Below are 27530 nucleotides of genomic sequence, written 5' to 3' on the forward strand. Positions count from 1 at the left end.
GCAGCCGGGAGGCGCGGTTCGTGAAGGCGCGGTGAGGCGAGACGGCGAGCCGAAGCTCCGCGCTATGCCGGCTGCCGCGCCGCCCCCGCTGCACCCCGGGGCGGGTTGCTGTTGCCCCTACGGCCACTGCGCGGGTGAGTGCCCTGCCCGCCCCGCTGCAGCCGGAGAGGGTCGTGTGGGGAGGCGGGGGAGCGCCGCAGCCGGGGCTGCGGGGTGGTGGTGGGCTTGGAAGTCGCCCTTGCGGGCACCTTGTGAGCTCCGCGGGGACTCGGGGGGTGTGGAGGGTCGGGGTGCCCCGTGTCGGGGTGCTGCGACGTGAGGCAGCCGAACCGCCCCGGGGGAACGCCAGCTGCGTCGCTTTGTGTAGCGGATCGGTTGTGTTCGCTTCTTTTTAATGACAGAACCGGTGTTTATAGGAGAGGTGCCCTTTAACTTTATACAGCCTTAATTTCTGCCTCTCTCTGGCGACGTAAGCACTGTCTGTGAATGTGGATGGGCTGCTGGTTTGGGATGGTGGAACGATTTTCTTGTGAGATGCTGAGCTTGGAGTAACACTGTAGACTGAAACTTCTGTGCTGTGTACTGAAAAGTTCATTAAAAGACAAAACCCAGAGATGAAAGACAAGCCCAACAGCAGTGTAACCAAACTCTAGCTTCTTCCTCTGAGCCTTTTTGAGTTTATTTTGTGAGGAACTGATCTAAGAGATTAATATTGAATCTGGTAGTGCATCTTGCATGCTTTTGCTTCGGGCTTTATGTAGAAATAAAAACATATGCATGCGCTTGGTTGCATGTGGCTTTCTTTTCCCACCTCTTGTTTAATCTTTTTATTCAGCTCCCTTTTTTCCTCTCAGCATGTTTTTTCTATACTTGAAATGCAGTTTTGTCTCTGAAATGTTGAGAACCAGCAGAGCCTCACAGAGCAGCAGGCACAACAAAGCTTACAGTGTATGTTAGAACTGCTTTCTGTGGTGCAAGTGCAGTTATTACAGCAACTTTGTCACAGTCTGCCTGAAGAGGCAGCTGTGTTATACAGCTAAGGAAGCTGTCCTGCGGCTCTTTGGGTAGGGCTGATCCCACAGAGTGGGATCTTGCAGTGCAGTGGGTGTGGATCTACCAAAATGGCTCAATATTTGCCATGAAGATGTTCGTAGGATGCCAGCGCATCTCCACTGTTAGCTTCTGATAAATCTCCGTCTGTGGTTCATTAACCTGAATTGGTTAATTGGGCTTAAACTGTCGGCAAAGATAACTTGGTTTTAATTCAGTTTATTGGCAGCTGTTCAAGACACTGAATTTGAGCTGTGCAGAAGTTACTTTGTGTTGTTGTCCGTTGTTTTCCAAGTTAATTACCTAAGGTATGGTAAACTGCATTTTGAATGTATCTTTAGCAGTGGCCCCATATGCTTTGTAATGTCTGCATCGCTGCTTTTTCTAGTTGCATTCTGTGGAACTACACTTTTTTGGTGTCTGCGTGGCTTTCAGCACGTGGTGACTAAGGGAAGTTGTGTGGGATTCGTTTCCCCATTTCTCAGATCGCTGAACTCAGTATGTTTTCCACAGAAACACGTATAGTTCTGTAGAAATCGGGGAAGCTGGTGGTCCTTCCTTCTTTTCCAGCTGTTCCTTGGCGAATTGACTTGGTTTCTGTTGCTGCTTTTGCCCTTTTGCTTTGTCTTGAATCCTAAACCTTCAAAAACATTTCAAGTCAGTGCTGTATAGATCTTCTTGTACACGCAATTAGCATGAGAACATTATGGAGACTAGCAGTCTCACTTAGCTCTGTTCCTGCTCTTACTGAAGATAATATTGCTCTTTTAATTAGCTTCAGTACAACTTGGATCAGAGCTGAGAACGTGGCGGTTGAAAGAGGTGAATGTGACATTGTATTATAAAGGCATACTGTTTTCCAGGCTGATTTTGTTCTCAGAGAACACGCTCCAGCCGTTTGGAGAATGTCCATCAGATAATGGAAATGCTAACCAGAGGACAGGCGAGCTTCTGCCTCAATTGGTTCTAATGTAAATTTGAAGCTTTGGTAGTATTTGCAAATTGTTCATCTTATCTAGCAGTAATTTACCGTCGTTGCAAATGAAAGTCAGGTGCGTTTACCAGCTTCCCTCTGTTACTAGTGTAATTTACTTGTCTAATTGCTGTAAGGAGTGCAAAACAATTCCCAGTGCCATATATCCTTAGAAGAAGCTCCCAGTGATCTTTCTGAAAGCAGCTTCCTGTTCTGTCATTGTTGATAGCCTGCATAGAAACTTGGGATTCCTTATTATTTATCTTCTTAAAAGCTTTCTTGTCACCTCAAATATATAGTAAATAGATATAGTAAATAGAAATGCTTTCTGCTTGTCTTCATGTTTGTAGGTATAATTAATGCAGGCCTGGGAGTTTTGCCTGAGAAACCCATTTTCTTCTAGAAGTATTGAGAAGCCATTTGTTTTGCAATGTTTACTTCAGTATTTGACTCTCCTCAAATGTAGTTCTGTAATAACGAGGCAGGGAATTCTACATCTGCATGTGAGTTAACCTCTCCTGAATGTACTGGATTTCCAAGGGAAAAAAAATGGGTAAATCACCCTTCTTTAAAGCAGATGGAGAATCAGACTCCGGCAGGTCTTTCCTTCAGTTATGCAACAAAGTTATGGGTAATAAAGGATCTAGAAGCCTAATTAAACCCTCAGTGACACCTCTGCAAGATCTCTTTCTTTTCCACTGGGTTTGCTCAGATGCAACTGATTAGTCATCAAACTGAGATTTAGGAAGCAATGGAAGTAAAATCCCAAACTAAAAGAAACAGATTCCTGCTCCTCCAACTGAGACCATGTTGGCTAACAGGATTAAAAAGCAGTGAAAAATTACCTGTGATGAAACAGCAGCAATTGATTAGAAATATGAGTGCTGCTCCAAATGTAATGCTTCCCATTTTATTACGTTGGCCCATGATGTCAGAGGTGGATGTTGATGGTATGGCAGTAGAGGTTGAACCATCCAGCCAGTATCCCATTACATTTTGTTGTGATGTGAGATGGCAGCAGAGGGGCAGTCTGACCAATGGGCATCTGACATGGAAGCTTGTAAGAAGCAAAGGTGTGTCACTGAATTCCTCCGTATGGAAAATATGGCGTCCACTGACATTCGTTGCCATTTGCTGAATGTTTATGGAGACCCAACAACAGATGGTGAGCACAGAGAGGTGGTGCATAGTGGGTTTTAGTAGACAACAGTGGGTCATCTTTGCTGGTGCAGTTGTTTATAAGCATGGCATGCAGGCTCTTGGTTGCTGCAGGTGAAAATGCGTAGCAGATGGTGATGATGTTGAAAAATGGTACTTTGTAGTTAAAAAGTTGCTATATCAGATAGTGTTATTGCGCTGCTTGTATCTGTTGCAGTTTCCATGGAAATAAATAGGAGGCGTTACTTTCGGAGCAACCTAAAGTTTAGAGGTCAGGAGCATCAGTGTGGAAGTGGAACTGCCTGTGCATTGAGCCTTGAGAAGCAGATGGAGAATTTTGCCAGATGGATCCTGGCAAACCTTGCTGTTGTGTAAGATGCTTTTATTTCCCTCCCATCAGTTCTATCCTCTCGTGCTGGAGGGTCCCAGGCTGCAGAGCTCACTTGTCTGGTTACTGGGGCAGACCTTAACACTATCAAACTGCAGAAAGCAGGCAGGACTGTTCCCAATAAAATACACTGCCTGTCATCTTTGGAAAAAAAAAATAAAAAAATGAAATAAATGAGCAGTTTCATAATGTTCTTTTTTTGGTATTATGCAGGGTTAGAAGTTAAACTGAGCTTCGTGTATCTGAAAGCATTGATTGATTTTGCATGTAGTGCGCTTAGTCTTTACGGATTATGCGTTTGTGTACTTTAAAGGACTTTCTTCATGCTCAGTTTTGTTAATTTTCTACCCTTAAAATGTCAGAAAGAATAGATAATGAAAGTGGAGTTCTACTCTAAAAAAAAACCCCATAAAAATGATGGCACTTGTGACTCATTACCAGACTACATGTAATCTTTACCTTCATCTGCTGATCTGAGTGATTCAGCTCAGTTTAACACTAACATGGCAATAGCCATCTGTGTTTGCTGTAAATATTTTATTTTTTTAATTACAAATGGCTTGGTTTAGAACATCTCAGTGTGGTGGGGTTGCTGAGGGCCTGCAGGGGGAGCAGATGAGCGGCCAGGAGGGTAATTTTTGCCCGGGCACCATTAACAGATGGGGGAAGGGAGTGTAAAACCATCAGGGCAAATCTGGCTGCCTCGCAGCAGTCTGGGTCTCTGGGGGGAGCCAGATGGGAGAGGAACAGGTCAGGCTACAAAGTGATGACTCTGGACATTTCACAGAAGTGCAGAGAAAACAGAGGAAAGGAAAACTCTTGACTTTGTCTTCTGTGAGGAGAAAGAAGGAAGGATAGCTGTTAAATGTCATTTATCCCTCATGATTCCCAAATACAGTAAATACGGTCACATGCTCCTGCATGCTGAGACTCCTACATGTGTTCCACTGCAGGTTGGCACCCACGCTGGGCTGTGGGTGACACAGAGGCAGCATCAGTCCTCAGAATGGAAGAATCCAGAGATCGCATAGCTACAGCAGGAGATTCAGGGTGGGTACCCCTCAGGCTTCCTCCCTTGGCCATAGTGCAACTGGATGCAAGATTTACTAGATGATCTTGTAAGTCCTTTCTAACCTTGTGTTTCCATATGAGCAGTGGTTTAGTGGCTTGTGGTAGCAATGGTAATGGGAGGATGGTTGGACTAGATGATCTTGTAGGTCCTTTCCAACTTTCTGATTCTATGGTTCTATGATTCTTCACCCAGGCTGTCCCGATAGACAGTCCTTCCATCTTAACATGTGCCTTTGCTACATCTGCCTGCTTTTTGGGTGCTGTGGTATGCTGTCCCAAAACTGGTAGTGGACAGGGAGAAGGAAGTAGTGTAAATATGTGAAAGAATGAAAATGGGCATTTTGGGGGCAGAAAGATTTGGAGATCTCTAACTTCTGGTTTGCATGGCATAATGTTTATTTCATTCTTAAAATCAAAAGCTTGCACAGTGCCTGCTGGGGGCTTATGAGATCAGGGAGTGGGCACAAAGGTATGTGTCTCCCAGTCTTTTGTACTCCGGGATCAGTACTAAGGATATTTGCTTTCCTCACAGCTGATACTTTAGTTGTCACTTAATGGGACCAGACATAATTTGCCCAGGAGAATCTTTAGTTCTGTTGGTGACGTGTGGGAAAGAAGGAACTTAACTTGACACACGGCTGAATTTGCTGGGCTGACAGTTAAAGAAAAAAATAATACCACATGCAAAGTTGAGCATGCTTGAAGTGAAATCATGAAATATGACTAACTTAGAAGCCCATCATACTAATTTTATAGGATCATTTAGGGCTAAAACTGCATGTTTATGAGACAGATATATTATTCTGGCTTGTTTATCCTTTTTGTAGATAAACTCAGATTAGTTTTTCTTCGGTGAATTTAGAATGCTGCCTGAACTGCTGAGGAACTTTATTCTTCTACAGATTGGTTTAGACTGGGTCAACCTCTGTTATGCGACTGCAAACTGAACACAAATACGCTGGCATGAGTATGATGGAAGATGCCCATTAGGGTAGTAGAAGTGATGCTGTAGAGATTAAACTAAATTTCTTTTTTGATCGTGATATATTACAACTGTTCTTGAAGGTGTCCAGATGACAAGGAGTACTTGGAAGATTGTGTTTTTGTGCTGTGCACCAGTAGCTAATGTAGATTGGAATACATGCAAACAGCATGATGGATTGATTTCTGTTGTCATCTGATGAAAAATGCACTTTGTCTAAAAATATTTGGATCGTGCTTATTTTATTTGATTTTGTAGATCATGTTTATGATCTCGTATGATTTACAGTAACGTTTTGTTGTGTAATATGTTTTAGAGCTGTCTTAGCATCAAAGATATTCCAAACATGTATCATTGCTCAATACGCATCTACCAGACCAGGTACCTGGAATCTAACATTATTTAGGTTACAGAGTCAAGCCTTTATGACTATTGATGAGTGATGCTGCCACCTATTCCTGTTCCTGTGCATTATGATATAACCATTAATTAAATTATCAGATGCTGTTTTTTTCCCCGGGGTCTCTGGCTCCATCAGTGCATAGCATGGACAAAGCTTAAATAATAAGCATCTGCTCGCAGTTTACCCTGGCTGTTAATGCCTTTCACTGCATGCTTTCTGAACCCTGCTCTTAGCACTGGTTTATTAACTTGTAGATTTTTATGTTATGGTTCTTGCTACAGCAGCAAATGTGGGTTAATGTCTTTGGTGTTTTCACAAAGGGAGGACATCCACTGCACTTTGTTCAGTGGAAGTCAAGATACAAAAATGGGAAGTGAAGAATTCTTTAACATGGGCAGAAATATCACTTGAGATGCACAGGCCAAGGATTTGGGGATGGCTTAGTGTTACGTATGTGTTATGTTATATTACTTAGTATATGACGTACAGCTTCCAGTAAATTCCCTTACAAGTATGGGCACCGAGCAGTTCTGCAGATCAGGTCTCAGGATGTTGTTTTGGTCACCAGAATATAATCCACTCTGAAAAATCTAGATTAAGTTGGTTGCTTTGAAACTCCGTGGAATTGCTTCAGATACTGTCCAGTTCTCCAGACCTGTGTTCCCTTAGGCAACATAACTTGTCTTCCTATATTCTTTACTTCTTTTCAACTCCTTGAATTGCAGAGATTAAGTTTTAATAGAGAGCACTTTTTGACCACACAGTCCTGATTCCAGTTTATCTGTAAGAGAGTAAAGTTGCAACAGAAAGAGGTAGATACCCAGAGCTGCAGAGAAGCTGTTCAGGGGGTGAGGCTGGTTGTGTTACAGCTCCCAGTCCTGTCCTTTTGCCAAAGTTCAGCACCTAGGCTGACTTCCAGCCTGCTCCTATTCTCATTCTCATGTTTTACTGCATCCGAATTACAGTCTCCATCTGCTTTCACTGGGTCAGCAAAGTTCCCAGAAATTACTGCTGGCCAGGATCTAACTATGGGTCTATTTGCCATGTTCTCTGCAGCCTATCCCAGTCCCCACTCGTGTCGTCTCTTTTCTCTTATTCTCTCATCCCAAATTTCAGCTAAGTTTCCTTTTTTCTGCTATTTGCAGGCTGGCTTTTGAATGATGGTATCAGAGCAATGCCCTGCTCAGGTTGTTTTCCTTTTCCCAGTCTTCTTGTTCTCTCCCTCTATGTCCCGTTGTTTTTTTGTGGGGATTTTTTTCTGCATTCTTTCCACCCACGTCAACTTCCATTTTTAACCCATTTTCCAGGCTTCTTTATCCCACATTTCACACATAATTCCTGATCCTGCTTGGACTAGAGCGTGCTTGAGTCCTAAAGGTCCTTCATTGGATCTGAGCAGTGCAAGCCCTTAGAGCTTTCTTAGGAGCCAGCTGGTATTATCCTGCAGTCTTTAACACTGTCTCTATCCACACCTTGTGAATGTTGACTTCCTCTTTCTGCATAGGATGTTCTTTGGTCAAAACTAATGCAGGGTAACTGCCTTTCATGGTTACTGTAATAAATTCCTGACTTAAACAAAAATCTCTTCTTAAAATGCTGTAAAGCCAGGCACAGTGTTCAGGAGGGCAGAAAAGACAGGGAGCTATAGCTATGGCTATTTAGAGGGAAAAACAATGCCAGTGTTTCCGATTGTAGAGCTGTAAATAATGCCCATGTAAAATTTACTTTCTGTAAAAGGATGCCTGTGGTCATATTTTGTTTCCACTAAGCTAATTTAGTACCTTAAGACTGTTTGTACTACTTCTTCAGTCTTGGACACTAATGGTATAGACTAGCCCTGAAACATTCAACATTTAATAATTTACAGCAAGAAGAGGAGCTCAAGGTAGCACACTTCCAGAGCGTCTGGATGCTGATGTACACTGGTAACCTGTGTGAGCTGTGTGCTTAGCTGCTCTGAGTTAAAGGTTGGAGAGATACTTTGCTCCCAACTACTGGAAATGCTTCTTAATGCTTCAGTGTAAATCATAGAATCATAGAATGGCCTGGGTTAAAAAGGACCACAATGATCATCCAGTTCCAACCCCCATGCTATGTGCAGGGTCACCAACCACCAGACCAGGCTGCCCAGAGCCACATCCAGCCTGGCCTTGAATGCCTCCAGGGATGGGGCATCCACAACATCTTGGGCAACCTGTTCCAGTGCATCACCACCCTCTGTCTGAAAAACTTCCTCCTAATATCTAATCTAAACCTCCTGTCTCAGATTAAGGCCATTCCCCCTTGTCCTACCACTATCCACACTGATGAACAGCCATTCCCCTCCTGTTTATACGCTCCCTTGAAGTACTGGAAGGCCACAATGAGGTCTCCCCAGAGCTTTCCCTTCTCCAAGCTAAACAAGCCCATTTCCCTCAACCTTTCCCCATAGGAGAGGTGCTCCAGCCCTCTGATCATCTTAGTGGCCCTCCTCTGGACCCGCTCCAAGGGCTCCATGTCCTTCCTGTACTGTGGGCCCCAGGCCTGGATGCAGTACTGCAGATGGGGCCTCAGAAGAAAAGTTGGGGTCGGACTGAGACTATTCCCCCACCCTGGCATCTTTGTTTTGTATGTCTTCAATTGGAATTTCTGGGGCCTAAGGAGAAGACAACTTTTAGTGCTATTCTTTCACTTCAACTTGGAAACAGAACCTCATGTATGCTGTTTTGGGGCCAATACATCAAAACCACTCCCAATACACAATTTCTATCACGTACAGCTTTATTTGTGTGGGTAATCCTCATAACCTTTAATGGAGCTTTCATGAGTGAAGACTCTTGTGTTGATCCAAAAGCCCTTGAAATAAATTACAGGCCTTAAGTAGAACATTTTACTCACAGAAAGTGATGCCATAACTCAATCCTACCTCAGTGTTTCTTTTTGTTTTAAATTGTGCCGTGTAAAAATTTAATTGCACGGCAACCTGTGTCTTGATAGCAGAATTAGCTGCTGGGTAAACCATTGAGTTAATTACTGAAACTGTGATCTCCAACTGGAGAGCCAAGAAGGAATGTAAGATGAGTGGAAATATTTTAATTAATGAGCAAAACTTAGGCTAGTCAGAGGAAGGGAGAACTTTAGAAGGGCAAATAGCAGCAGTAAATTTTTCATTGCCATGATCAGTGACCTCTGGTGAACTCTGCTACTCACGATATTCAGTGCTTAAGTGAACAAAACCCCTGCAAGGAGGGGTCGTCTGGAGAAAGTTTAATGCTTATATAATCCTATACTTCCCACTCACTTTCTAGTCCTATTCGAATCGTCTGTGACTTTTGCAAATGGATTTGAATTTGCTTTTATAAATGAGCCCCAGAAGCTATGCTCTATTCAGCAACCAATGTTATCTTCAGGAAGCATTTACAATGTGGTCAGCAGGTGACTAAACTCCTTCTGCTATGTACTTGGGTCCTCAAATCCCTCTGTCTCATCCTCCCTGCTCCTCTGGAGGACTTGATGTGATCAATTTACCCCACAAGACCATCATGTCACCTTCATTGGGAATGTTGTATTGCTCTGAGCACTGCTTTCTTTTCTTGGTGCCAGTGTGAATGGCTCAGGTGGGACACACAGTGCTTCTGCCCTTCCAGCAGCCTCCTCAGCCCTGCTGCTCTCCTAGCTCTCCACTTTCATCTTCCATATCAACCTATATTTAATACTTATCGGTATGCAAGTGTATATGGTTATAAAAAACAACCAACCACTGCATATGCATGCATTTGTGCATATAAAATATACATGTTTCTTATAAATTTTAATAACCATTAGCTCTCACAAAAACAGTGAAAAGGAAAACAAGTTTTATTCTCTGATGTATCAGTTCCCAGCACTCAGACTCATTGAAGTGTGTTTCTAATCCCACCTCCTTCTTCCTTTCTCTCCCACTTCTGTTTAAATATAGAAACGAGGTTTCAAGCAATATGATTTGAGGCTTTAGGATTCATTTAAGATATTTAAAGGCTTTCTAGAAATGCTTGTTATTGTTTTGCGCTGTTCTTTCCTGAAAGATTGGGGCTTGCTTCATATCAGACAATTAAGATTTGCTTAACTAGAAAATGAATAAAATTCATGGCTGTAACTGGCAATTGAAATTATTTTTTTGGTTTATGTAATATATAGATTAGTCATTGCAACTGCTTTGACAAAGTTTGGCACTTCCCACTTTCCTCAGGAAACAGTAGGAGATCACTTTGTATTTATTTAGGCATTCATGTAACTTCTTTTTTTTTTTCCTGTAAGAAAAAGATGTGATTCTTACTCCTTAAATGGTTATATGTATATTCTAATTTATGATTTGTGTCGAGCTGTTTTGGCTGGGAATGAAGGCAGTTTAACGAGCACAAAAACATATTCCTGGGTTCTTCGTTTTAATTGAATAAAACTGCACTTATTCTGTTAGTTATAGAATAAAAAATAAATGTGGTTTCCATTTAAAGCTTAGCTGACTTAGTGAAGAGAAGGAACTTTATTGATGTAATTGAAACAATCAACAGCATAGCCAGGCACTTGAAATGAATGGTTTGCAAAAGGTGTGGTAATGGTAGCATAGTTGGGAGAAACATCACCTGTGGGAAAAGTCATTATTAGTGCAGCATTGTTTTGGTGTTGCATCGAGATTATAAGCTGTAAATATGTCTCGTGCTGCTTCTGTAAGCAAGGTAATACTTTGACAGTGGGTATGCAAGAATCTGAATATGCTGATTAAATTCAGAGTTTCAGCAGTTCCTGGTAACCAACATAGTCTGGAATTGATTTAGATTTCAGAGAACTATTATGACTCCCCCACCCCACCCCATTCATAATTGGCTTTATTCTGGGTACGATGTAAATACCTGCTTTAAAAATTACTAACACGTGTTATCATCTTTCAGTAACAAGATCATCCATAAAAACTAGAATGAAGACAGAAATAACTTGTGCCACCACCAAGCATTAGTCACATAGCTCTTATATAATGCTTACGTCCTCAATCAGCATACTGGCAGCTGAGTGTCTCTGTAATATTTATCTGGAGAAGAAATATCTATCTTGTTTGGCAGAGGAACAAATTGAAGCCAAGAGCTAAGGGACATGCTGAGGGGCACGCAGCACTTAGGGGTGAGAGCATTACAGTGAAGAAATGCCTGGCATCATAGCACCAAGCAGTAGGCAGTAGCAGAGAGGGGGGCTGCAGCAGCATGACTTGGTGTAGTTTTTCCTTTTGCTCTCCTAGGTGAGGGGTATAATTGCTTTTCACTCTGTTTTACCTTGAAGAAAGAAAAAGCACAGAACTTGAAATACTGCAAATGGTATTTCAGCAGTTGAAAACCAAAACATGATAGATTTCAGCTTGCCAGAGCTCTTAAACATGCATGTCTTACCTTTAGCCCCAAGAGGAACTATCAAATGCAGGAGTTTTCCTTTGCAGATTGTAACCCTGTCATGTGGCAATGTAGTCATAATGATGTATTAAAAATGGGTGGGATTCTCTGGGAAATAAGCCATTTGTGTATGGGAATTTCCTGGTAAAAGTTCAATAATCACCACTATTCTGTTCCTTTGGGTTGATCCTATTAGTTCAAATGCATTTTTGTTCCCTACTGAATTATAAGACTATTAAATGGAGTTGGAAGCATTCTGTTTTCTCATCATAGAAGTTTATTTCTCGAGACTAAAAAGAATTGCCTGGCAATCAAGTTTTATTAAGTACAGAAGATCTGAATACTTTATGGTGATATTATTCTTAGCTTATTCTCCAGCTTATAAACGGAATTGTGTGATGATTCGGCCATGACCATGTATCATATTTTCAATTCTCCCTTTTCAGAAATATATGTGAAGGATGGTGCTGTTTTCTTTGTTGGCTGGTGTTCAAAGGTGAAATATTGGAGGAAGAATTGTCCCTGAAAGTTATTGAAGACTTTGTGATTTTACTTACGCTTTAAGAATAAAATGTCAAACCAAAATATCAAACAGAGCTAAGATGGCCTTTCTTTAAGGAAAAAAAAATACAATAGAAGTACAAAAAATGAAGGTAGTATAAAAATAGCTATAGAATAATCTAATTGTTATAGAAGTCTAGAAAGTAAACTCATGGTCCAAGGAACACGAAGGGGAGGTATTTATTAAGAATATCAGGTTGCACATGCATACTGATCTGGTAGCAATTTTAAAACTAAACTTATATCTCTTAATTCATGCAGTACAGATGTGGAACTTGCTGTAGAGTTTATAGTGTTGAAAATTGTAATTGGGTTCAGAAAGGAAACATAAGTTCACAGAAGGTAAATTTATAAAAAGATGTTAAATAAGTAAGCCTCTTTTTTTTTGGTGGGCAGGGGGGATTTCAGCAGATGAAGGTGTTTAGACACCATATTTTTTCTAAATAGAATCTCTTTGTTGTAAACCTGGTATTTATGTTTTCTCACAAACGTTAAGTTATGTATTTCCTCATAAACAATGTCTGTAGTTGCATGTATGTGAAGTTGCACTCTAGTGGCTTTGTTGAAGCACTCAATGCAAGTCTCCTTACTTTGAGCTTGTAACTCAGTAGTTATATAGAAAACTATTACTCATAAAGATCTAATGATGAAAAATGAATAATATACCTACTCTTTCTTTGCTTTAGGACACCGAAGCATGTTTGACCATATGTCACAAAGCGCAAGCTCAAAGGTAACAGAGAGGAAACTGCGTGGGACTTGTCCTTCTGTCGGTCGTGGAAACTGTGGAAAACAATGTGTGAATGCAAGCAGTTGTAGGTCTTCGTGTTTTAATCCCCGGAATGGTTTTCACACAATACATTCAGAGCACAGTCCTGTGAAGCCAAGAATTATTACAGTGGTGAGACCCTGTGGGCATACACTCAGAAAGATAACCTTGCTTCTGAACAGGAGATCAGTGCAGACCTTTGAACAGCTAACGGCTGACATTTCAGAAGCTCTGGGATTTCCACGCTGGAAGAATGATCGTGTGAGAAAGCTTTACAATCTAAGAGGCAAAGAAATCCAAAGTGTTTCTGACTTCTTCAGAGAAGGTGATGCATTCATAGCTCTGGGCAGGGAGCCCCTTACGTTGAAGAACCTGGAAGTGGCAATACAAGAACTTTGTCCTGAAAATCCATATGCTGCCAGTGCAATTCAGCAGAATGAGGAGCAGTCCCAAAAACTGAAGAGCAGGCTGTGTGATAAAGCTTCAAAAGTGGATGTTGGCTTTGATGAGGCAGAAATTGCCAAGAACTGCGGTGATGTTGTGTCTCCCAAAATGGGAACTGGAAAAAGTCAGTCCAAGACAAGGCAAGAAGAAAAGATGAGAACCAAAAAAAAGTGGACTAGAGGGAGTTGGAATGGTGAACAAGGAGTGAGGCCTTCTAGAAAAGCTCGAGAAGATGAGAGGTACCTTAACCAAGATAAGAGTCCTGAGAAAGGGTTAGAAGAGAGTTCAGTGGAGGTATTGAGGTGTGAGAAGTGTGAATGGGAAAGGCAGGCCAGGCAAAAGATGCAAAGAGAAAGGCAGGCTGAGACTTCATTTGAGAACACAGACCTGAATGCACGCACGTGTCAGAGGTACCACGTGGAAAGAAATGCCAAAATCAGGAATTGCCAGAAATCCTCAGAAATTCCTCTAGAGGATGAAGACATTGGCTGGAAAGATAACTGCTGTAGAAGGACCTGGAAGTCTCTACATAGGAATGTTAATGAAGGACTGGATAAACAAAAGAGGAGCATTGAGAAGGAAAGGGATCTGGAGAAACATGAAAACCGTGAGAAGGAAGTAGTAAAAATAAAGAAGAATGCTGTAGAAGGGCTGCAGTTAGCTCATGAAATGAAGGAGGAAAATGGAAGTAGTTGTATAACAAACCAAAATGGTTGGCTAATGAAAGATGCTCCAAGGGATGCTGAGAAACCATCTAAAACGCATAGGGATGGTAGAGAGGGGCAAAGGACTAAAGAGGAGGGTGTCAGGAGAGAGGGAAATACCATACATAGGGAGAGTGACATGACACGACGAGAGAAAACAGGAGAGCGTAGATCGAATAAAGAAGAAAACAAGGCTCAGGCGCTGGAAAGCACAAGCCGGAGGCATGCCATAAAAAGCAGAACTGATGTAGAAAACCACTATGAGATTGGCAGGACTATTGGGGATGGGAATTTTGCAGTGGTGAAGGAATGTCGCCGCTGTGACTCGAATCAGATCTACGCCATGAAAATTGTTGATAAATCCAAGCTGAAGGGGAAGGAGGACATGATGGAAAGTGAAATTCTGATCATTAGGAGTCTTTCTCATCCCAATATAGTAAGCTTAATTGAAGTATATGAGACGGAGGCTGAGATCTATCTAATCCTGGAGTATGTCCCAGGAGGGGACTTATTTGATGCGATCATAGAAAGCGTGAAGTTCACAGAGCATGATGCTGCTGTCATGATCACTGACCTTTGTGAAGCCCTGGTGTATATTCACAGCAAGAACATTGTCCACAGGGACCTCAAACCAGAGAACCTTCTGGTAAGCACTGGCAAACACTGTGCAGGAGTTGGGTTTATTTTCCTTTTTATTATGAATATTTTAATTCTATATTTGAATTATGCAAGGAATATGCAGAGAGAATACACTGTCGCAGTACTGTTTGGAAAAGTGAATACAACCTTGAAATGAAATTAGCTTTTCAGATCATTTTGCGTACATCTACCGTACGTTGCAGATGATGTTGCTTGCAAGTAGAAATTCAAATGAAAATGACCTGGCTTTCAGGGCTAGTGAGCATTTGTATTTTACTGAAAGTCTAGCATGTTATTTATCATCTGAATTTAGGTACTCAAGCTTGAATGTTTTGCATTCACAGAGCATGTACTGAATCATAAGCTGTTTTCCTTGCAGATCAAAATTAATAAGTGACATCAGCAATTTTAATACATTTGGTAGAGTTCTTGTCCACTGCAGACGCCCATCCTGAAGAACACTGTGATGGTCCTCTACTGTAGTGATTTCTATAAGGTTTTTTTCCAGCACATTCTTTGTATCCGTCACTGAAGTTAGTAGAATTACTCTCATGTAAATATGCATAGAAATGTTTTCAATATTGACTCGTGGTATGACACCCATTATGGGAGTGTGAAAATAAACAACTGTTCCTTGCCAGTCATTCGTTATACTCTTCTCTTAGGGTTCCAAATTTCATAGCAGGCAGTTATCAAATATTTGCCTTTCTCTAACAAAGCTAATTTGATCTGCTGATGGAAGATTGTAGTTAGCCAAAAAAGGGTAATAGACAATTTAGTCCTATGTGCCAGTCAGTTCTTTAAGGGAACTAATGTAAGGAAGTGTGAATTTCTGCAGAAAGGCAGCAGTGTAGCCTGAGTTGAAGGAATTTCTACCAGAAGCTGACATTCCATTATAAGCCAGGTTCTGCTCCTTCCTCTTTACTGAGATTAAACTGGTGCATATCAAACACCTGAGACCAGATGCTTCTCTGTGTATAATATGTAATCTTCGCAGTGATACAGGTAAATGAAAAGAGAGGCATGGTTCAGGTCTCATCTGATGGTTTTCACCTTGTAGTTCACAGCACTGTGATCCAGAGATTCATGGGCAGTGGCAAAGTTTTATAGCGCGGAAGTCATTGTGTTGCATGCTCTGGCTGAAAGCAAAGCAAATGTGTATGCAAGGACAGACTTGCCCCGCACTGTGTAGGTATTTTGTCAAGTAAGAACTGCATTGCACAAACTGAACAAGAAAGAAAATTTTACCTCTTCTGATTTCACCTTGCTTGTTAATTGGCTGAATAGCTGTTTTAGAAACAACTTTAAAATAAAAAATAGTTAGTGTATTCAGCAAGTCAAATGAGTCTGTAAGTTGTTGATAATATTGGCTAGCTCATCAGCTATCTAATAAGTATCCCTAAAAATACAAGCCATTTGAGCAGGTGTGTGGCTTTGTGAATTTTAATGCACTGACTCCTTAGAATAGGAAGGACAGCTCCTGCTAAGCTTAGTGACAGCCAGAGCTGAACAGTAACAACCATTAGTGAAGCAAATTTTATGGGTTTATATGCTGTTATTGGGCAAGGGGCTGGAAGTTGTCTTCTGGAAATGCTGACATCTGTGACATCTCCTTTTTGTTCTTGGTTCCGGGACAGATCTTGCTTCACTTCACATTTTTGCATCACAGATTTCTGTCTGAGTTGGTCTCTCTAGGCAATTTGTGCAGAGGACAAAAATAGGCTCTTACTTTTTCAATGGATGATTTAGGTTGGAAATGATCTTCAAGATCATCAAGTCTGACCGTCACCTAACGCTAAAAATTCTACCTCTAAACCCAGTCCCTTAATACCATGTCCACATGTCTCTTAATTACCTACAGGAATGGCAACTCCACCATCTCTGTGGGCAGCCTGTTCCAATGCCTCATCCACCCTATCTGTGAAGAAGTTCTTCGTAATATCCAATCTAATATGATCCAGAAGTTTCATTAAAATAAGCAGCTGGGGAAAGAAGAGAAACCCTGTTTCTCTGCTTACAGAGGACAAGGTGCAAATATACTTTGATGTCAAGTGAATTATGAAATTATTCACACAGGAACTAGAAACCTGGTTTAATTAGTTTGCTGTGCTATTCCTGTTGCTCTTACGGCACTATTCTCTAGTTAAAGACGTCCGTAACATCCCACTTTTTGGCCCACTGGTATCCTTTTTGGCTTTCTCCCTCAGTCTTTCATTACTGTGTCTGCCTGCAGCTTTCAAACTCCTTGCAGTATAGCTGTGAGGCAGAAAGGTGATGACTTGTGCTACCAAAACAAAATCTGTGTGACAGCTGGTGTAAAGACACCTGCTTTGAAACCTTCCCTTTCCACTAACACAATCACCTGGTGTAGGAATAGATGTTCAGCAAGAAAGCCTTTGCTACCAAGCTTCTGCAGTGGTGGTATATTTGGTCTCACAAAATAAGGTGGCCACTTCTTTAAGGCTAACTGGAAGAGCATAGGTGTGGAATTTCCTAGCAAGATTTTTAGCTAAGGGGCTGCTGTTTAATTCCACAGGTGGTAACTTATGGGTCACAAATTTACATTTTATCCAGGTTATAATTGTAGAAGATGTAAATCTTCTTTAATCTTTATCCAGGTTATAATTGTAGAAGATGTAAAGCCACATTCCTGTCCCCTTTTTTGTTGTTTGGTGGTATATTTCTGTATTTGTGACTGTAAACTTATATCCTTGTACCAGTCCCAAATACACTAATGGCGTTTTAGCTTCTTATGAGTTTGGGTTTTTTCCTCTTCTTGCTCCTCCTTTTTTCCTCATGTTTTCGTGTGTACGACGCTGTGAATTGTAACCTTTTTATGAAGTAACTTTGGTTTTGTGACACTATTTACAAATACACAAAATGCTGTCAGAGTTTTCCAAGTACAGTGGAGTTAAAATCCTGTTTAACTGTAGAATCATAAAATGCCTTGGGTTGGAATGGACCTTAAAGGTCATCTAGTTCCAATGCCATTGCTGCGGGCAGAGTTGTCAACCGCTAGTTCAGAATGCCCAGCCTGACCTTAAACTGGTTCATGAATGGGGCATCCACTGGGCAACCTGTCCCAGTGCCTCACCACGCTCTACATAAAAGATCTCATAATATCTAATCTAAATCTCCCCTCTTTTGGTTTAAACCCGTTCCCCTTTGTCCTGTCACTATCAGACTGTGTAGAATGTCAATCTCCCTGTTGCTTATAAGCTCCCTTTAAGTACTGATGCAGCGATGTTTTCCCCAGAGGCTTCTCTAAGCTGAACAAGCTCAGCTCCCTCAGCCTTTATTTGTAGGAGAGGTTTTTCAGCACTCTGATCATCTCCACAGCCCTCTTATGGACCTTTTCCAAAAGCTCCACATCCTTCCTGCATTCCAATTCCAAGCGTGGACACAAGTACTCCGTATTGAGGCCTCACAAGGGCAGAGCAAAAGGGGGAGGTCACCTCCCTTGCCCTGCTGGCCATTCCTCTCCTGATGCAGCCCAGGATACAGTAGGCTGCAAATGCACACTGTTAGCTCATGTCAAGCTTTTCATTTACCAGGACTCCCCAGGTCCTTCTCTTCAGGGCTGCTTTCAGTGAGTTCTTCTCTCTGTAAGCATATCTTGGATTGCCTCGACATAAGTGCAACATCTTGCACGTGGCCTTGTTGAATCTTGTTAGGCTCCCATCAGCCTACTTTTCAAGCCTGTCCAGGTCCCTCTGGATGGCATCCCTTCCTTCTATTGTGTCAGCTGCACCAGTCAGCTTAGTGTCACCAGCAAACTTCCTAAGGGTATGCTCAATATGCCTGTCTAAGTCATAAAAAAAGTGACCTGTTGGCTTCTTTCATTATGATAAATCTAGGCAGCTTATTTTCTGTGGTATTTCTTTATGCCAGATAGAGAGATTCTTCTGTCTAGCAGCATGGGATGACTGAGAGCTCAAATGCATAAGCAGTACTTTCTCTTTAGCTCTAGTTGTAATATACAAGAAGTCTCATGGGTCAGCTTGATTTCATTATGTTGATATGAGAAATCTGGATTACCAAACATACATGCATAAAGAGGAATATTAATGTTATAAGTCATCTTTTAAACACCATGATGGATTTCCTAATATAGATGTGAAAAGGAACAAGAACTTGGGAGTTACCAGCAAACAGGATAAAAGGAAAAGACCAGACTGATCCCTTTTTGACGATAAACTTTGTTTTGTATTAGCGTAATAGAATTTTCTAGGTGTACGGCTAGAAATCTGCCAACAATATTGGGATATTCTGTGTTCAAGAGAGTAGCAAGCATTTCTGATTCCCTTTGATGTGGGGCTGCTAGTGCTGGCTTACCTTGCAGTTGAATGGTACAAGTACTTGTGTGGCTTAAATTGGCTGTATTTGAATGCTGCTCTTCCTCATCTCAATTAGCTCTTTAGGCAGGTAAGATGAGGCAGCTCTTTTGATTGAACTTTTGGAACCGCTTTTGCATAGTCTTGAGTACAGATGATATAGCAGGTATCATGATAAAGGTAGTACAGTCCTTTAGCGTTACGCTTTTTGCTTTGCATCATTTCAAAGTGTATGTGGTAGAAGTCAGAGGTTTGATCTCTTCTGAGAAGACTGTGGATTTCTGTGTTACTTCTGCAAGTAAACACTCGAAAGGGGATAGCTTTGCTTTGTAAAATGCATATTTGTCTCAGTTTCAGTTTTGCTGCCAGGTGATGGAAAGGTGAACTGCAGAACACAAAGTTTGGGATGAAATGTATGCTCAATTGATCTGTGCTGACCTTGAGTTATTTTGAGTGGGGACGCTGAGATTTCCAGACGTGATGACAGATATCATGCTGTCTTTGAAATTATTACCATAAAGGTGTGAAAATACCTCCTTGCAGCATGGTGTTCCTAGCTGTTCGGTGAAATTAAAGGAAAGTTGGGTGGTTTTGTCCTCAAGAACGCATGGTGCGGTATTGCCACCTTGTGCTCTGATGTGAGATTAGGGCTATGGCTTATAAGTAAGAAGTATAACTGCATATTCCATCAAGCAAAATTACTTCTACTGTCTTTGGTGGATTGGACTTCAGACCTGTAAATTCTCCCCTTTCATTAAAAGAAAGAAACAAATGAAAAAAACAATTGTATAAACTTTTCAGTGTTTTTTGTCCTGTTGCAATGCAGGATATTAGTTGAAATTCCACATGTGACACCATTTATTTATGTAACTTAAAAATCGTTATATACATGATCAAAAAGTGTAATCATACTCATGTAGTACATGTGAAATCGAGTATTTCAGCTGTGATTTATTTATTTATTGTAACTTTCTACCACTGTACGTTATTAAAATATTAATCTTGTGGATAGATGCTGCTCTAGAAAATAACTCTGTAACCTTTATGTTATTTATTTTTCATTTCAGTTAGTTGTGGAGACTACAGTGTGTGATGACAAAAAATCTTCATGAAATTAACTAATTGAATAAAAGAGAAGGTAGCATTTTATCTTTCTCCTACAGAAGCTTTGTCTGCACAGCTCTAGGCGTCTTTTTCACACTGAGAAGCACTTTTTTTTCCTTTAAAGAGGAAAAAACCTTAGAAGGTTTTCTTTAATTACAACTGGAAGAGTGCTTATAGCTTCTGTGAGGAAGATAAATGGGAATTAATTGGCTGTAATGTAGGGGAGAGCAAATTTGTCCTGTCTGTACCCTTATGAGAGCGACCATCTTGAATTTTTGGCTGCCTCAAGCACTGCCTGATGGCAGAGTATGAGGTGTTAAAGCCTGAAGTATGCCTGTCACATCATAATCTGGTTTGCCTGTTCAAAACTTGAAAACAGATTTTCTTGGCTTTCCTGTAGTCATGTTAGGTCTTTTTTCCCCCATAGTTAGAGAGATAATTTCTCATTAAAAACAATGTATTTTTTTTTTTTAATTAAAGAATATTTGAGTTTCAGTAACCAGTATTAAAAATACTGATGTGTTTAGTTATCTTGCTGCCATATTCATGACTTGACCTTTCAGTACTTTTTCTTAAAATAATGTTTCATTAGCTGCATTACAGATTAATGTTAAATGCTTATGCACACTGGAATGGGAAGAAGGGTTTTGATCACTCTGTGGATGCAGGAGGCAGAAACTGCTGGAAAGACACATTTATGAGAGCATTCTGTTGGATCGATTTTTCCAGCCATTACTGTGTGATTACCTTGACTCTTATTTTCAGGGCTATAGGTATAGTAGCAGAGTAATTTGGAAAGAAAATAAAAACACTTCCTTCACCCCACCTCTCTCTTTACACCTGCGATACAGGTAGGCTTTTCAAGTGACTGCATAAAATCTGTGGCGTATTTGGAAATAGTACTTTTATAAAATCATAGCATCACCTAGGTTGAAAAAGACCTTCAAGATCATCATCAAGTCCAACCATGGGCCTAACTTAGCCTGTCTTGGTGCATCTTGAAGCCAACAATTTTCCTTTCTGCTTTCCTAAGTGGAAAAATAAACCTTCCGTTTGCTCTCCTTTATTTTCAGTGGTCTTCCTTTTTCATTTATTGGAAATGCATGCCAGAACCAGTAGAGCAAAGTTGTCCGTTTCCATTAGTGCTCTTCCTCCTAAATACATGTACAATCTTGTTATGTGGAAAGAGGAAAGTTTCTGAATACTATTTGCAAAAATATGATTTCCATTTCATTTTATTTATTTATTTATTTTACTTGAAGGTATTGTTATTAGAACCTCTTACTCTTCACTGTGAAAGTACTATCTACTTCCTTTATCTTTTGCTATCTTAAATGCCTGCAATGTGAATATTCATACATATTTTTTTTTTTCATTGAGTATAGGTTCAGCACAACGCAGATAAATCTACTACATTGAAACTAGCAGATTTTGGCCTTGCAAAGCTGGTTACAAAACCAATATTTACTGTGTGTGGAACACCAACCTATGTTGCCCCTGAGATACTTGCTGAGAAGGGTGAGTGTATAAATCTATGATTTATAGCAAGTCATAAAATTACTTTTAACTTTGTAATCATGGAAATATTCCAGAACGTTTCAACCTACTGGTAGGTTGGCTGGCAGAAAAATCTGTCAAAGAAAACTTAGCTTTTGACAAACACAAGTATGGTATCAGTCATGTTTTCTTTATGATTGTCTGTGTGATACATAGCTGTGATTTTTAAACAGACAAGGCATTAAAATACAATGGATAACAGCTGATGAAATGGAGAAATAAGCAAAATGTTATCTTGGAACATTAGGATGGTCACCCCCGTTTTGTGTCTGTAACTCAAACAGTTTTTCAGGGCCCTGTAATAATGCAAAAAGATGGTGAACTTGTATGTTAAATTTATTTAGTAAGCCATAGCATGGTTCACATCAGAGATAATTTTTGTTATTTCATATCCAAAAAAGGTTCAGACCAGGGAAGGAGTCAATTCTTGTTAATGACTCAAGAAAAGCTATTTTTGTTTCTTGTTCTGTGGAGCTGGGTTGCATGTCTCCTGTTACATTACACTTCAGTGGGAACCTGGCACTCTCCTAATGCTTTCTTTTTCTTTTTAAAAGTAATGAGAGGGCTATTTTGGAAACATATCCTGCATCTTCTCAATTAGTCTCCAGTTGATGCTGGTCTTATTAGACAGACAACACTTGTGAAACGTGTTGAAGAAGGGGGGCATTGTGTGAGAACTGTGATTATTAACAGAGAGGATCAGCTTGTAAGTGTGATGTACCAGCCACTTATTCTTCTGCTGACCTCGTCTTTTATAGAAACTGGGCAAAGCTTCTCTGTTTCTTTGAGAATGGAATGAAAAAAGAAATAGTTCCCCACCAATTATAGGAAGAAGGGTTATTTGTCTTTCTTCCTTCCTTTTCCCCACCCTCCTTCAAAAAAGCAAAATAAACCAACCAACTAAACCAAACAAACAAAACCAAAAACCACCCCAAAAGAACACACTAAAACTTCCAGTAAAATATCATTAGCCATGGTTTGTCTTTTCTTCCTTAGGCTATGGGCTCGAAGTAGATATGTGGGCAGCTGGTGTGATCCTGTACATTCTGCTCTGTGGTTTTCCCCCATTTCGCAGTCAGGAGCGTGATCAAGAAGAGCTGTTTCAAATCATACAGCTGGGTCACTATGAGTTCCTTTCCCCATACTGGGATAATATTTCTGCAGGTAAGATTCAGCATGTATACCAGTTCTGGAAATTGGTAAAACTCTTACCTAGAGTGGCTTGAGCACATTGAACTCCTCTTCAGAACAGTGATTTTGGTGGACTTTGGAGTATATTACAGGCTTGTTTTATATGATTATTTGCATGTAAGTGAATTTAGTCCTCTCATAGTATCCTTTTTTGTGAATATGAATATCAGGTCTGATTATCAAATATAATAGATGGCTCCCTTTCTGAGGCAAGAACAAAGATTTTGCTCACCTTACTTTTAAGAACTGTACCTGCAGAAGAAAAGGCATCAAGATATCTCCAGGCTTATGTTGCATTATTGTAAACTAAACATTTCTCATGTGATCTTTTAGAGACCATGCTCAGCAGCAGTATATGACTTCTATGCTCTCTGAGGGATGAGACAGCCAATGCTAACTCCTGTGAATTAGAACACTTAGCCACATGCCTTCGGAATGCCTTCACAATTAAATTCCCTTCCCTTTCTTCTCTCATTGTGCAGGGGAGAATGTAATCAGTAAGGAATGTGCTGGAGTTCTAACATCTCCTGTCACTGGTTCTAGATCTAGTTGATAGAGTACCTCCTGGGGATAGCCATTAAGGAAATCATTGTGATCAAACTAGTAAGAAAAATGAGGACCTTTTGTTAGGTATAAATCTCAGAATCATAACATTGCTTTTCCCCCCTAACAGCAGCAAAAGACCTCATTACCAGGCTGTTGATAGTGGATCCCCAGAAGCGCTACACGGCACGACAAGTACTTCAGCATCCTTGGATCAGAACAGCTGGAAAAACTAACAACAGAAATTTGCAAAGGGAAGTAACGATAAATATTGAGCGTCATTTCCGGACCCAGCGCCGGAAGGAGGCTGTGGATAAAGACACATGAAATCTCTTTGAGTTCATCTAGCCTTCTTTTTTAGTAATTAACAAATTATTTATGTTTTCTAAATGGATTTGGCCTTTAGTTTATGGATCTTGCTGGCCACTGCTATGCCTTTTTCTTTTTTCTGTTCTTGTTGATTCTGAGATTCTGAAGAAAGACAGAGGTCAAATTTGCATCCACCTTCCTGTACTTTAGTTTGCAAGTGTCTCTGTTGGCAGCACTGGGTACTAAATATTTCTCAGAAGGTATCTATTATTTTTCTTGAAATAATTATTTGAACTTTCACATTACATAATATATATCTTTTTCAGATTACAAATGTTTGATTTTGTGTCTAACTCCAGTGATGACTGTAAAATGCTTTCACATGTCCCTTTTCATATGGTATCTCTTTCATGGGTTCTACTTTTTGCTTTTAAGTTGTGTTCTGTTTGTAGCGTTGTCAAAATGGCTGTCTGCTCACATGTTCTGCGCTAATTCTCTAAACTGATTTCTCACCAGTTCCTGCTAGCAATTTAGAAGGTGAGAAAAATAAAAATAAATGAATATTTAGTTATAGGATGTGTTAAGAACAGATGCAATACTGTTTATTAAGTAGTGAGGGGGAAAAATAATCATAGTTGAAATTGGCTACTCTATGATATCTCCTTTGGCAACATCTTTTCATGGGATGTTCTCAGGGCCAGAGTAATAGTTCTGTTAAACTACTGTAGTTTGTACAGTGTGGTAGTTTTGGTTCTTTACAAGAAGAGGTGGGAAGATACCATGGGCAGATACAGCTTTAAGACTGTAATAATACCTTTCACAGTGCTTTTCTTCCTGCTCTGAGAAGTGGGAAGTCAGCAGTTCTGAAGGAGCGTTAGTTCTTTTCCCAAAGGCATGTTTATGGAATTTTAACCCAAACTTTTTTCTCATACTGAAGTCTTTCTTAGGAGCCATCCACATGGACATGTGACTTTTTCAAGCTGATGGAGAATAGAGAGCTGGGAAGCTGCTGCTGTGACTTAAGTTAGCCCTTCATGCTTCCCCTGTTATCAACACGATTCACAGTTGAATTGCTTTTATATGCTTTTCAGTGTAGTTCAGCAAACTTCTTTTTTTCCAAGTTATCTTCTCTGGGGACTCTATCTCCTCAATTCCACGGGAATAGACAATGGTATGAAATTACATTAAAATTCTACTCAGGAAAAACAATTTCTTGTTAGTCTGTGGGAAGCTTCCCCAGGGTATGTGTCAGATGCTTCATTGCTTATGCTACCTATAATTGGAGTTTAAAAGAAATCCAGTGGAGAAGATTACAGTCCAGAGAAGGACTGTGACCTACAAGATCTTTTGAATCTCAGAACTTTTGGTTAACTAATCAGATTGAAAAAGCACTTTAGTTGTCTGATAGTGCTTTGTCCATGAGTTGTGTGCTAGCAAATAACATTGACAATAAAGTACCAATTCTACTAGCATCAAGTTCATAGTGTGTTGAATTGAATGAGGCTGTTTCATAATGAGAGATGTCAGAGGCATTTCGGAATCAGTAGAACACTTTCAAAACTATAAGTAAGAAAAACATTCTTGCTGAGTGCTAAAATTGTGTGAACTTCCTGAATTACTAATGTGTGTGCGACACTGTCATGGTGTTTCTCTTTCAAGCTTTGTCAGCTTTGCCTCAAGAATGAAAGAAGAAAGTAGAGACAACTCGGTTAATACAACAGAATTGTGTTTTCAGTTGAGCTCACCTATTTTCAATACATGTTGGACTAAGGCTTGCTGGGGAATTTAACAGTTTGTAAAACAAACAAAACTTTACGGTGTGCCCAGGTGATATTTATATTCTATGTCATACCTCTGCTTTGGAGGCCCTGAGTTAAGAAGACTTCTCTTGAAAACAAGAATGAATTTGAGAGCTCTCTTATGTGTAACCTCATATTCTAAACGTGTTGTGTTCCTTGATTGCTAGTAATAACATCTCTGCTGATTTGTCCATCTTGTATATGAAACTATGGAAAAAAAAATAGGTTATGATTTGCAATATTATATTTTGTAATTATTTTTAATATAGTAGTTTAGGAATAAAGTTTGAAGTGGGTAAAAAAGAACTATTATCAGCACTTAAGCTTAGGGCTTTGATATTGTGTTACAGGTTTCTTTGTTGCCTTTAAGAACCTGTCTACAGCTTTATGGTGCTCAAGGTAGATCTGCATGTGATGAATATAAAAGTAATATTTTTTCAAAGATCTTTTTTCTCATGTTATGTAGGTCCCAATCTGACCAAATACAGCACAGTGTGCTGCCACCAGTGTCTGTAAGCACCAGTGCTGCTCTGGCAGCGCTGAGGGACTGCTTTGGTTTTGCTAAATAAGTGGCATTAAGCCCTCCTTCTTCAGGTTGGAGGCTCAGAAAGCTTCCAGGTGCTTCTCAGGGCTTTTGCCACTTCATGTTTCTCTCCTACTGAAAAAAAAAATGCCTCTTTTCTTCCATTGGTTTCAGTGTTCTTTGGCTTTTGGGTCACCAACGTCCGCGCATACAGCCTATCCAGATCTATAAAGTGTATTTCATTTCCTGGTAATGCCCATGCCCTCAGTCAGTGTTTCTGTTTTCTTTTCACTATGCCAGTCACTTCCCTTGACTGGTTTGGCAATGCCATCCTTGAGGCATCCCAGGATATGGTTGGCCTGCCTGCCTGGGCACACTGCAGGCTCATGTTCAGCTTGCTGTCAACCAAGAACCCCAGTTCTCTTGCTCTCCAATGTCTCATCCCACAGTTTATACATATAGCCAAAGTTGCCCCTTCCCAAGCGTGGAATCTGGCAATTGCTTTTGTTGATCTTCATACAGTTGGTGATTGTCCAGATCTCTTTGTAAGCCTTCTCTACCTTTGATGGAATCAACTGCACCTCCCAATTTAGTATCATCCACAAGCTTGCTCTAAACACCTTCTAGTCTTGTATCCAACTCAGATACAAAAACATTAAAGAGAACTGGCTCTAAAATGTTGTCCCTACAGAATAGCTGGGGTCTGTTTGAGGGGATATTGACTACCAGAGATCATCCCAAGAGTCTTGTGATGCATTTTGAACAACCTCGAATGCCAGTGTGGTTAGATTTGTGCGTCATAATCTTTCCTTGATGCTGTTAGGCATTTCTGAATATGAAATCCGAGTTTTTGGTGACTGCCTTTGACTGACAAAGTGGCATCGCACTCCAGTGATTCAGTTTCTGATGTTTGAAGATGAAGTGGTCTGCAGAAGCCTCCTTCTTTTTGTCCAGTGATGTTAATGTATTTTAATTCATGCTGGTAACTCCTGAAAAGATTATTAGAAATGGAAAGTAGGAATTTTTGTATTCCTTTTGTGTTTTTGTCAATGAATAATTAAACATCTGTGCCCAAGAGACTCATGGTTGAAACTTAGCTGTGTGGCGGAGGCAGTTCCCTGTAGGTTGTTTTGTTCAGGGACCTCTCTTCTTCATTTGAGCTGTTTCATTACTTTACATGTTTACAGTTTGGAACTACTCAAAGACCTGCAGCACTGGAATGAGCGATCGTAAGTGTATGCAAAGGTACACACGATGTGTAATTAAATTGTCAGCCTTTCACATGGCACACTACCCAAACATATAAGGTAAGTGTAGGATTCCACTGTCCTTATACCCCACAGCCACAAGGGCAATAACAGAGATACAGCGGATACGCCTATGATGCCAGTTAGAATGTTGTACAGAGATGCAGATTTAATAGTTTTCTGATGTCAGAAACTGAATTGCAAAACTGAATTCTGTCATAAATTCTTTATATACATATACATATATATACACAATTTATTTAGAAATAGATTTTATTTGAGGAAACAGGCATAGTATTTTACACTGAGTTGATTTTAGTGTCTGATTCAAAGGAGAGAGTTTCTTAGTAGCTTGTGTATAACTTCTGTTAAAAATGCTCTTTTC

The 27530-nt window shown here is 40.3% G+C and overlaps 1 protein-coding gene across 3 annotated transcripts; it reads left to right on the forward strand.

The window, feature by feature from the left end:
• Window positions 1-27530, forward strand: DCLK3 (doublecortin like kinase 3). Of its 3 annotated transcripts, none has more exons than XM_072329728.1 (5): window positions 1-134; window positions 12669-14545; window positions 21362-21494; window positions 22530-22697; window positions 23398-27530. In XM_072329728.1, exons 1-5 carry the CDS (start codon window positions 65-67, stop codon window positions 23592-23594), a joined length of 2445 nt encoding a protein of 814 aa, XP_072185829.1. In that variant the 5' UTR covers window positions 1-64; the 3' UTR covers window positions 23595-27530. The 3 variants fall into 3 exon arrangements, with proteins under 3 accessions (XP_072185829.1, XP_072185831.1, XP_072185830.1); XM_072329730.1 differs by lacking the exon at window positions 1-134 and adding an exon at window positions 4522-4619; XM_072329729.1 differs by lacking the exon at window positions 1-134 and adding an exon at window positions 4570-4687.

Source organism: Excalfactoria chinensis, chromosome 2, assembly GCF_039878825.1.
Source record: "Excalfactoria chinensis isolate bCotChi1 chromosome 2, bCotChi1.hap2, whole genome shotgun sequence".
NCBI lineage: Eukaryota > Metazoa > Chordata > Aves > Galliformes > Phasianidae > Excalfactoria > Excalfactoria chinensis.

Coding starts and splice junctions, on each gene's coding strand:
- DCLK3 (XM_072329728.1), top strand. CDS start 65: ATGCCGGCTGCCGCGCCGCCCCCGCTGCACCCCGGGGCGGGTTGCTGT. Junction 14,546..21,361: donor TCAAACCAGAGAACCTTCTG/GTAAGCACTGGC, acceptor CATTGAGTATAG/GTTCAGCACAACGCAGATAA. Junction 22,698..23,397: donor CTGGGATAATATTTCTGCAG/GTAAGATTCAGC, acceptor CCCCCCTAACAG/CAGCAAAAGACCTCATTACC.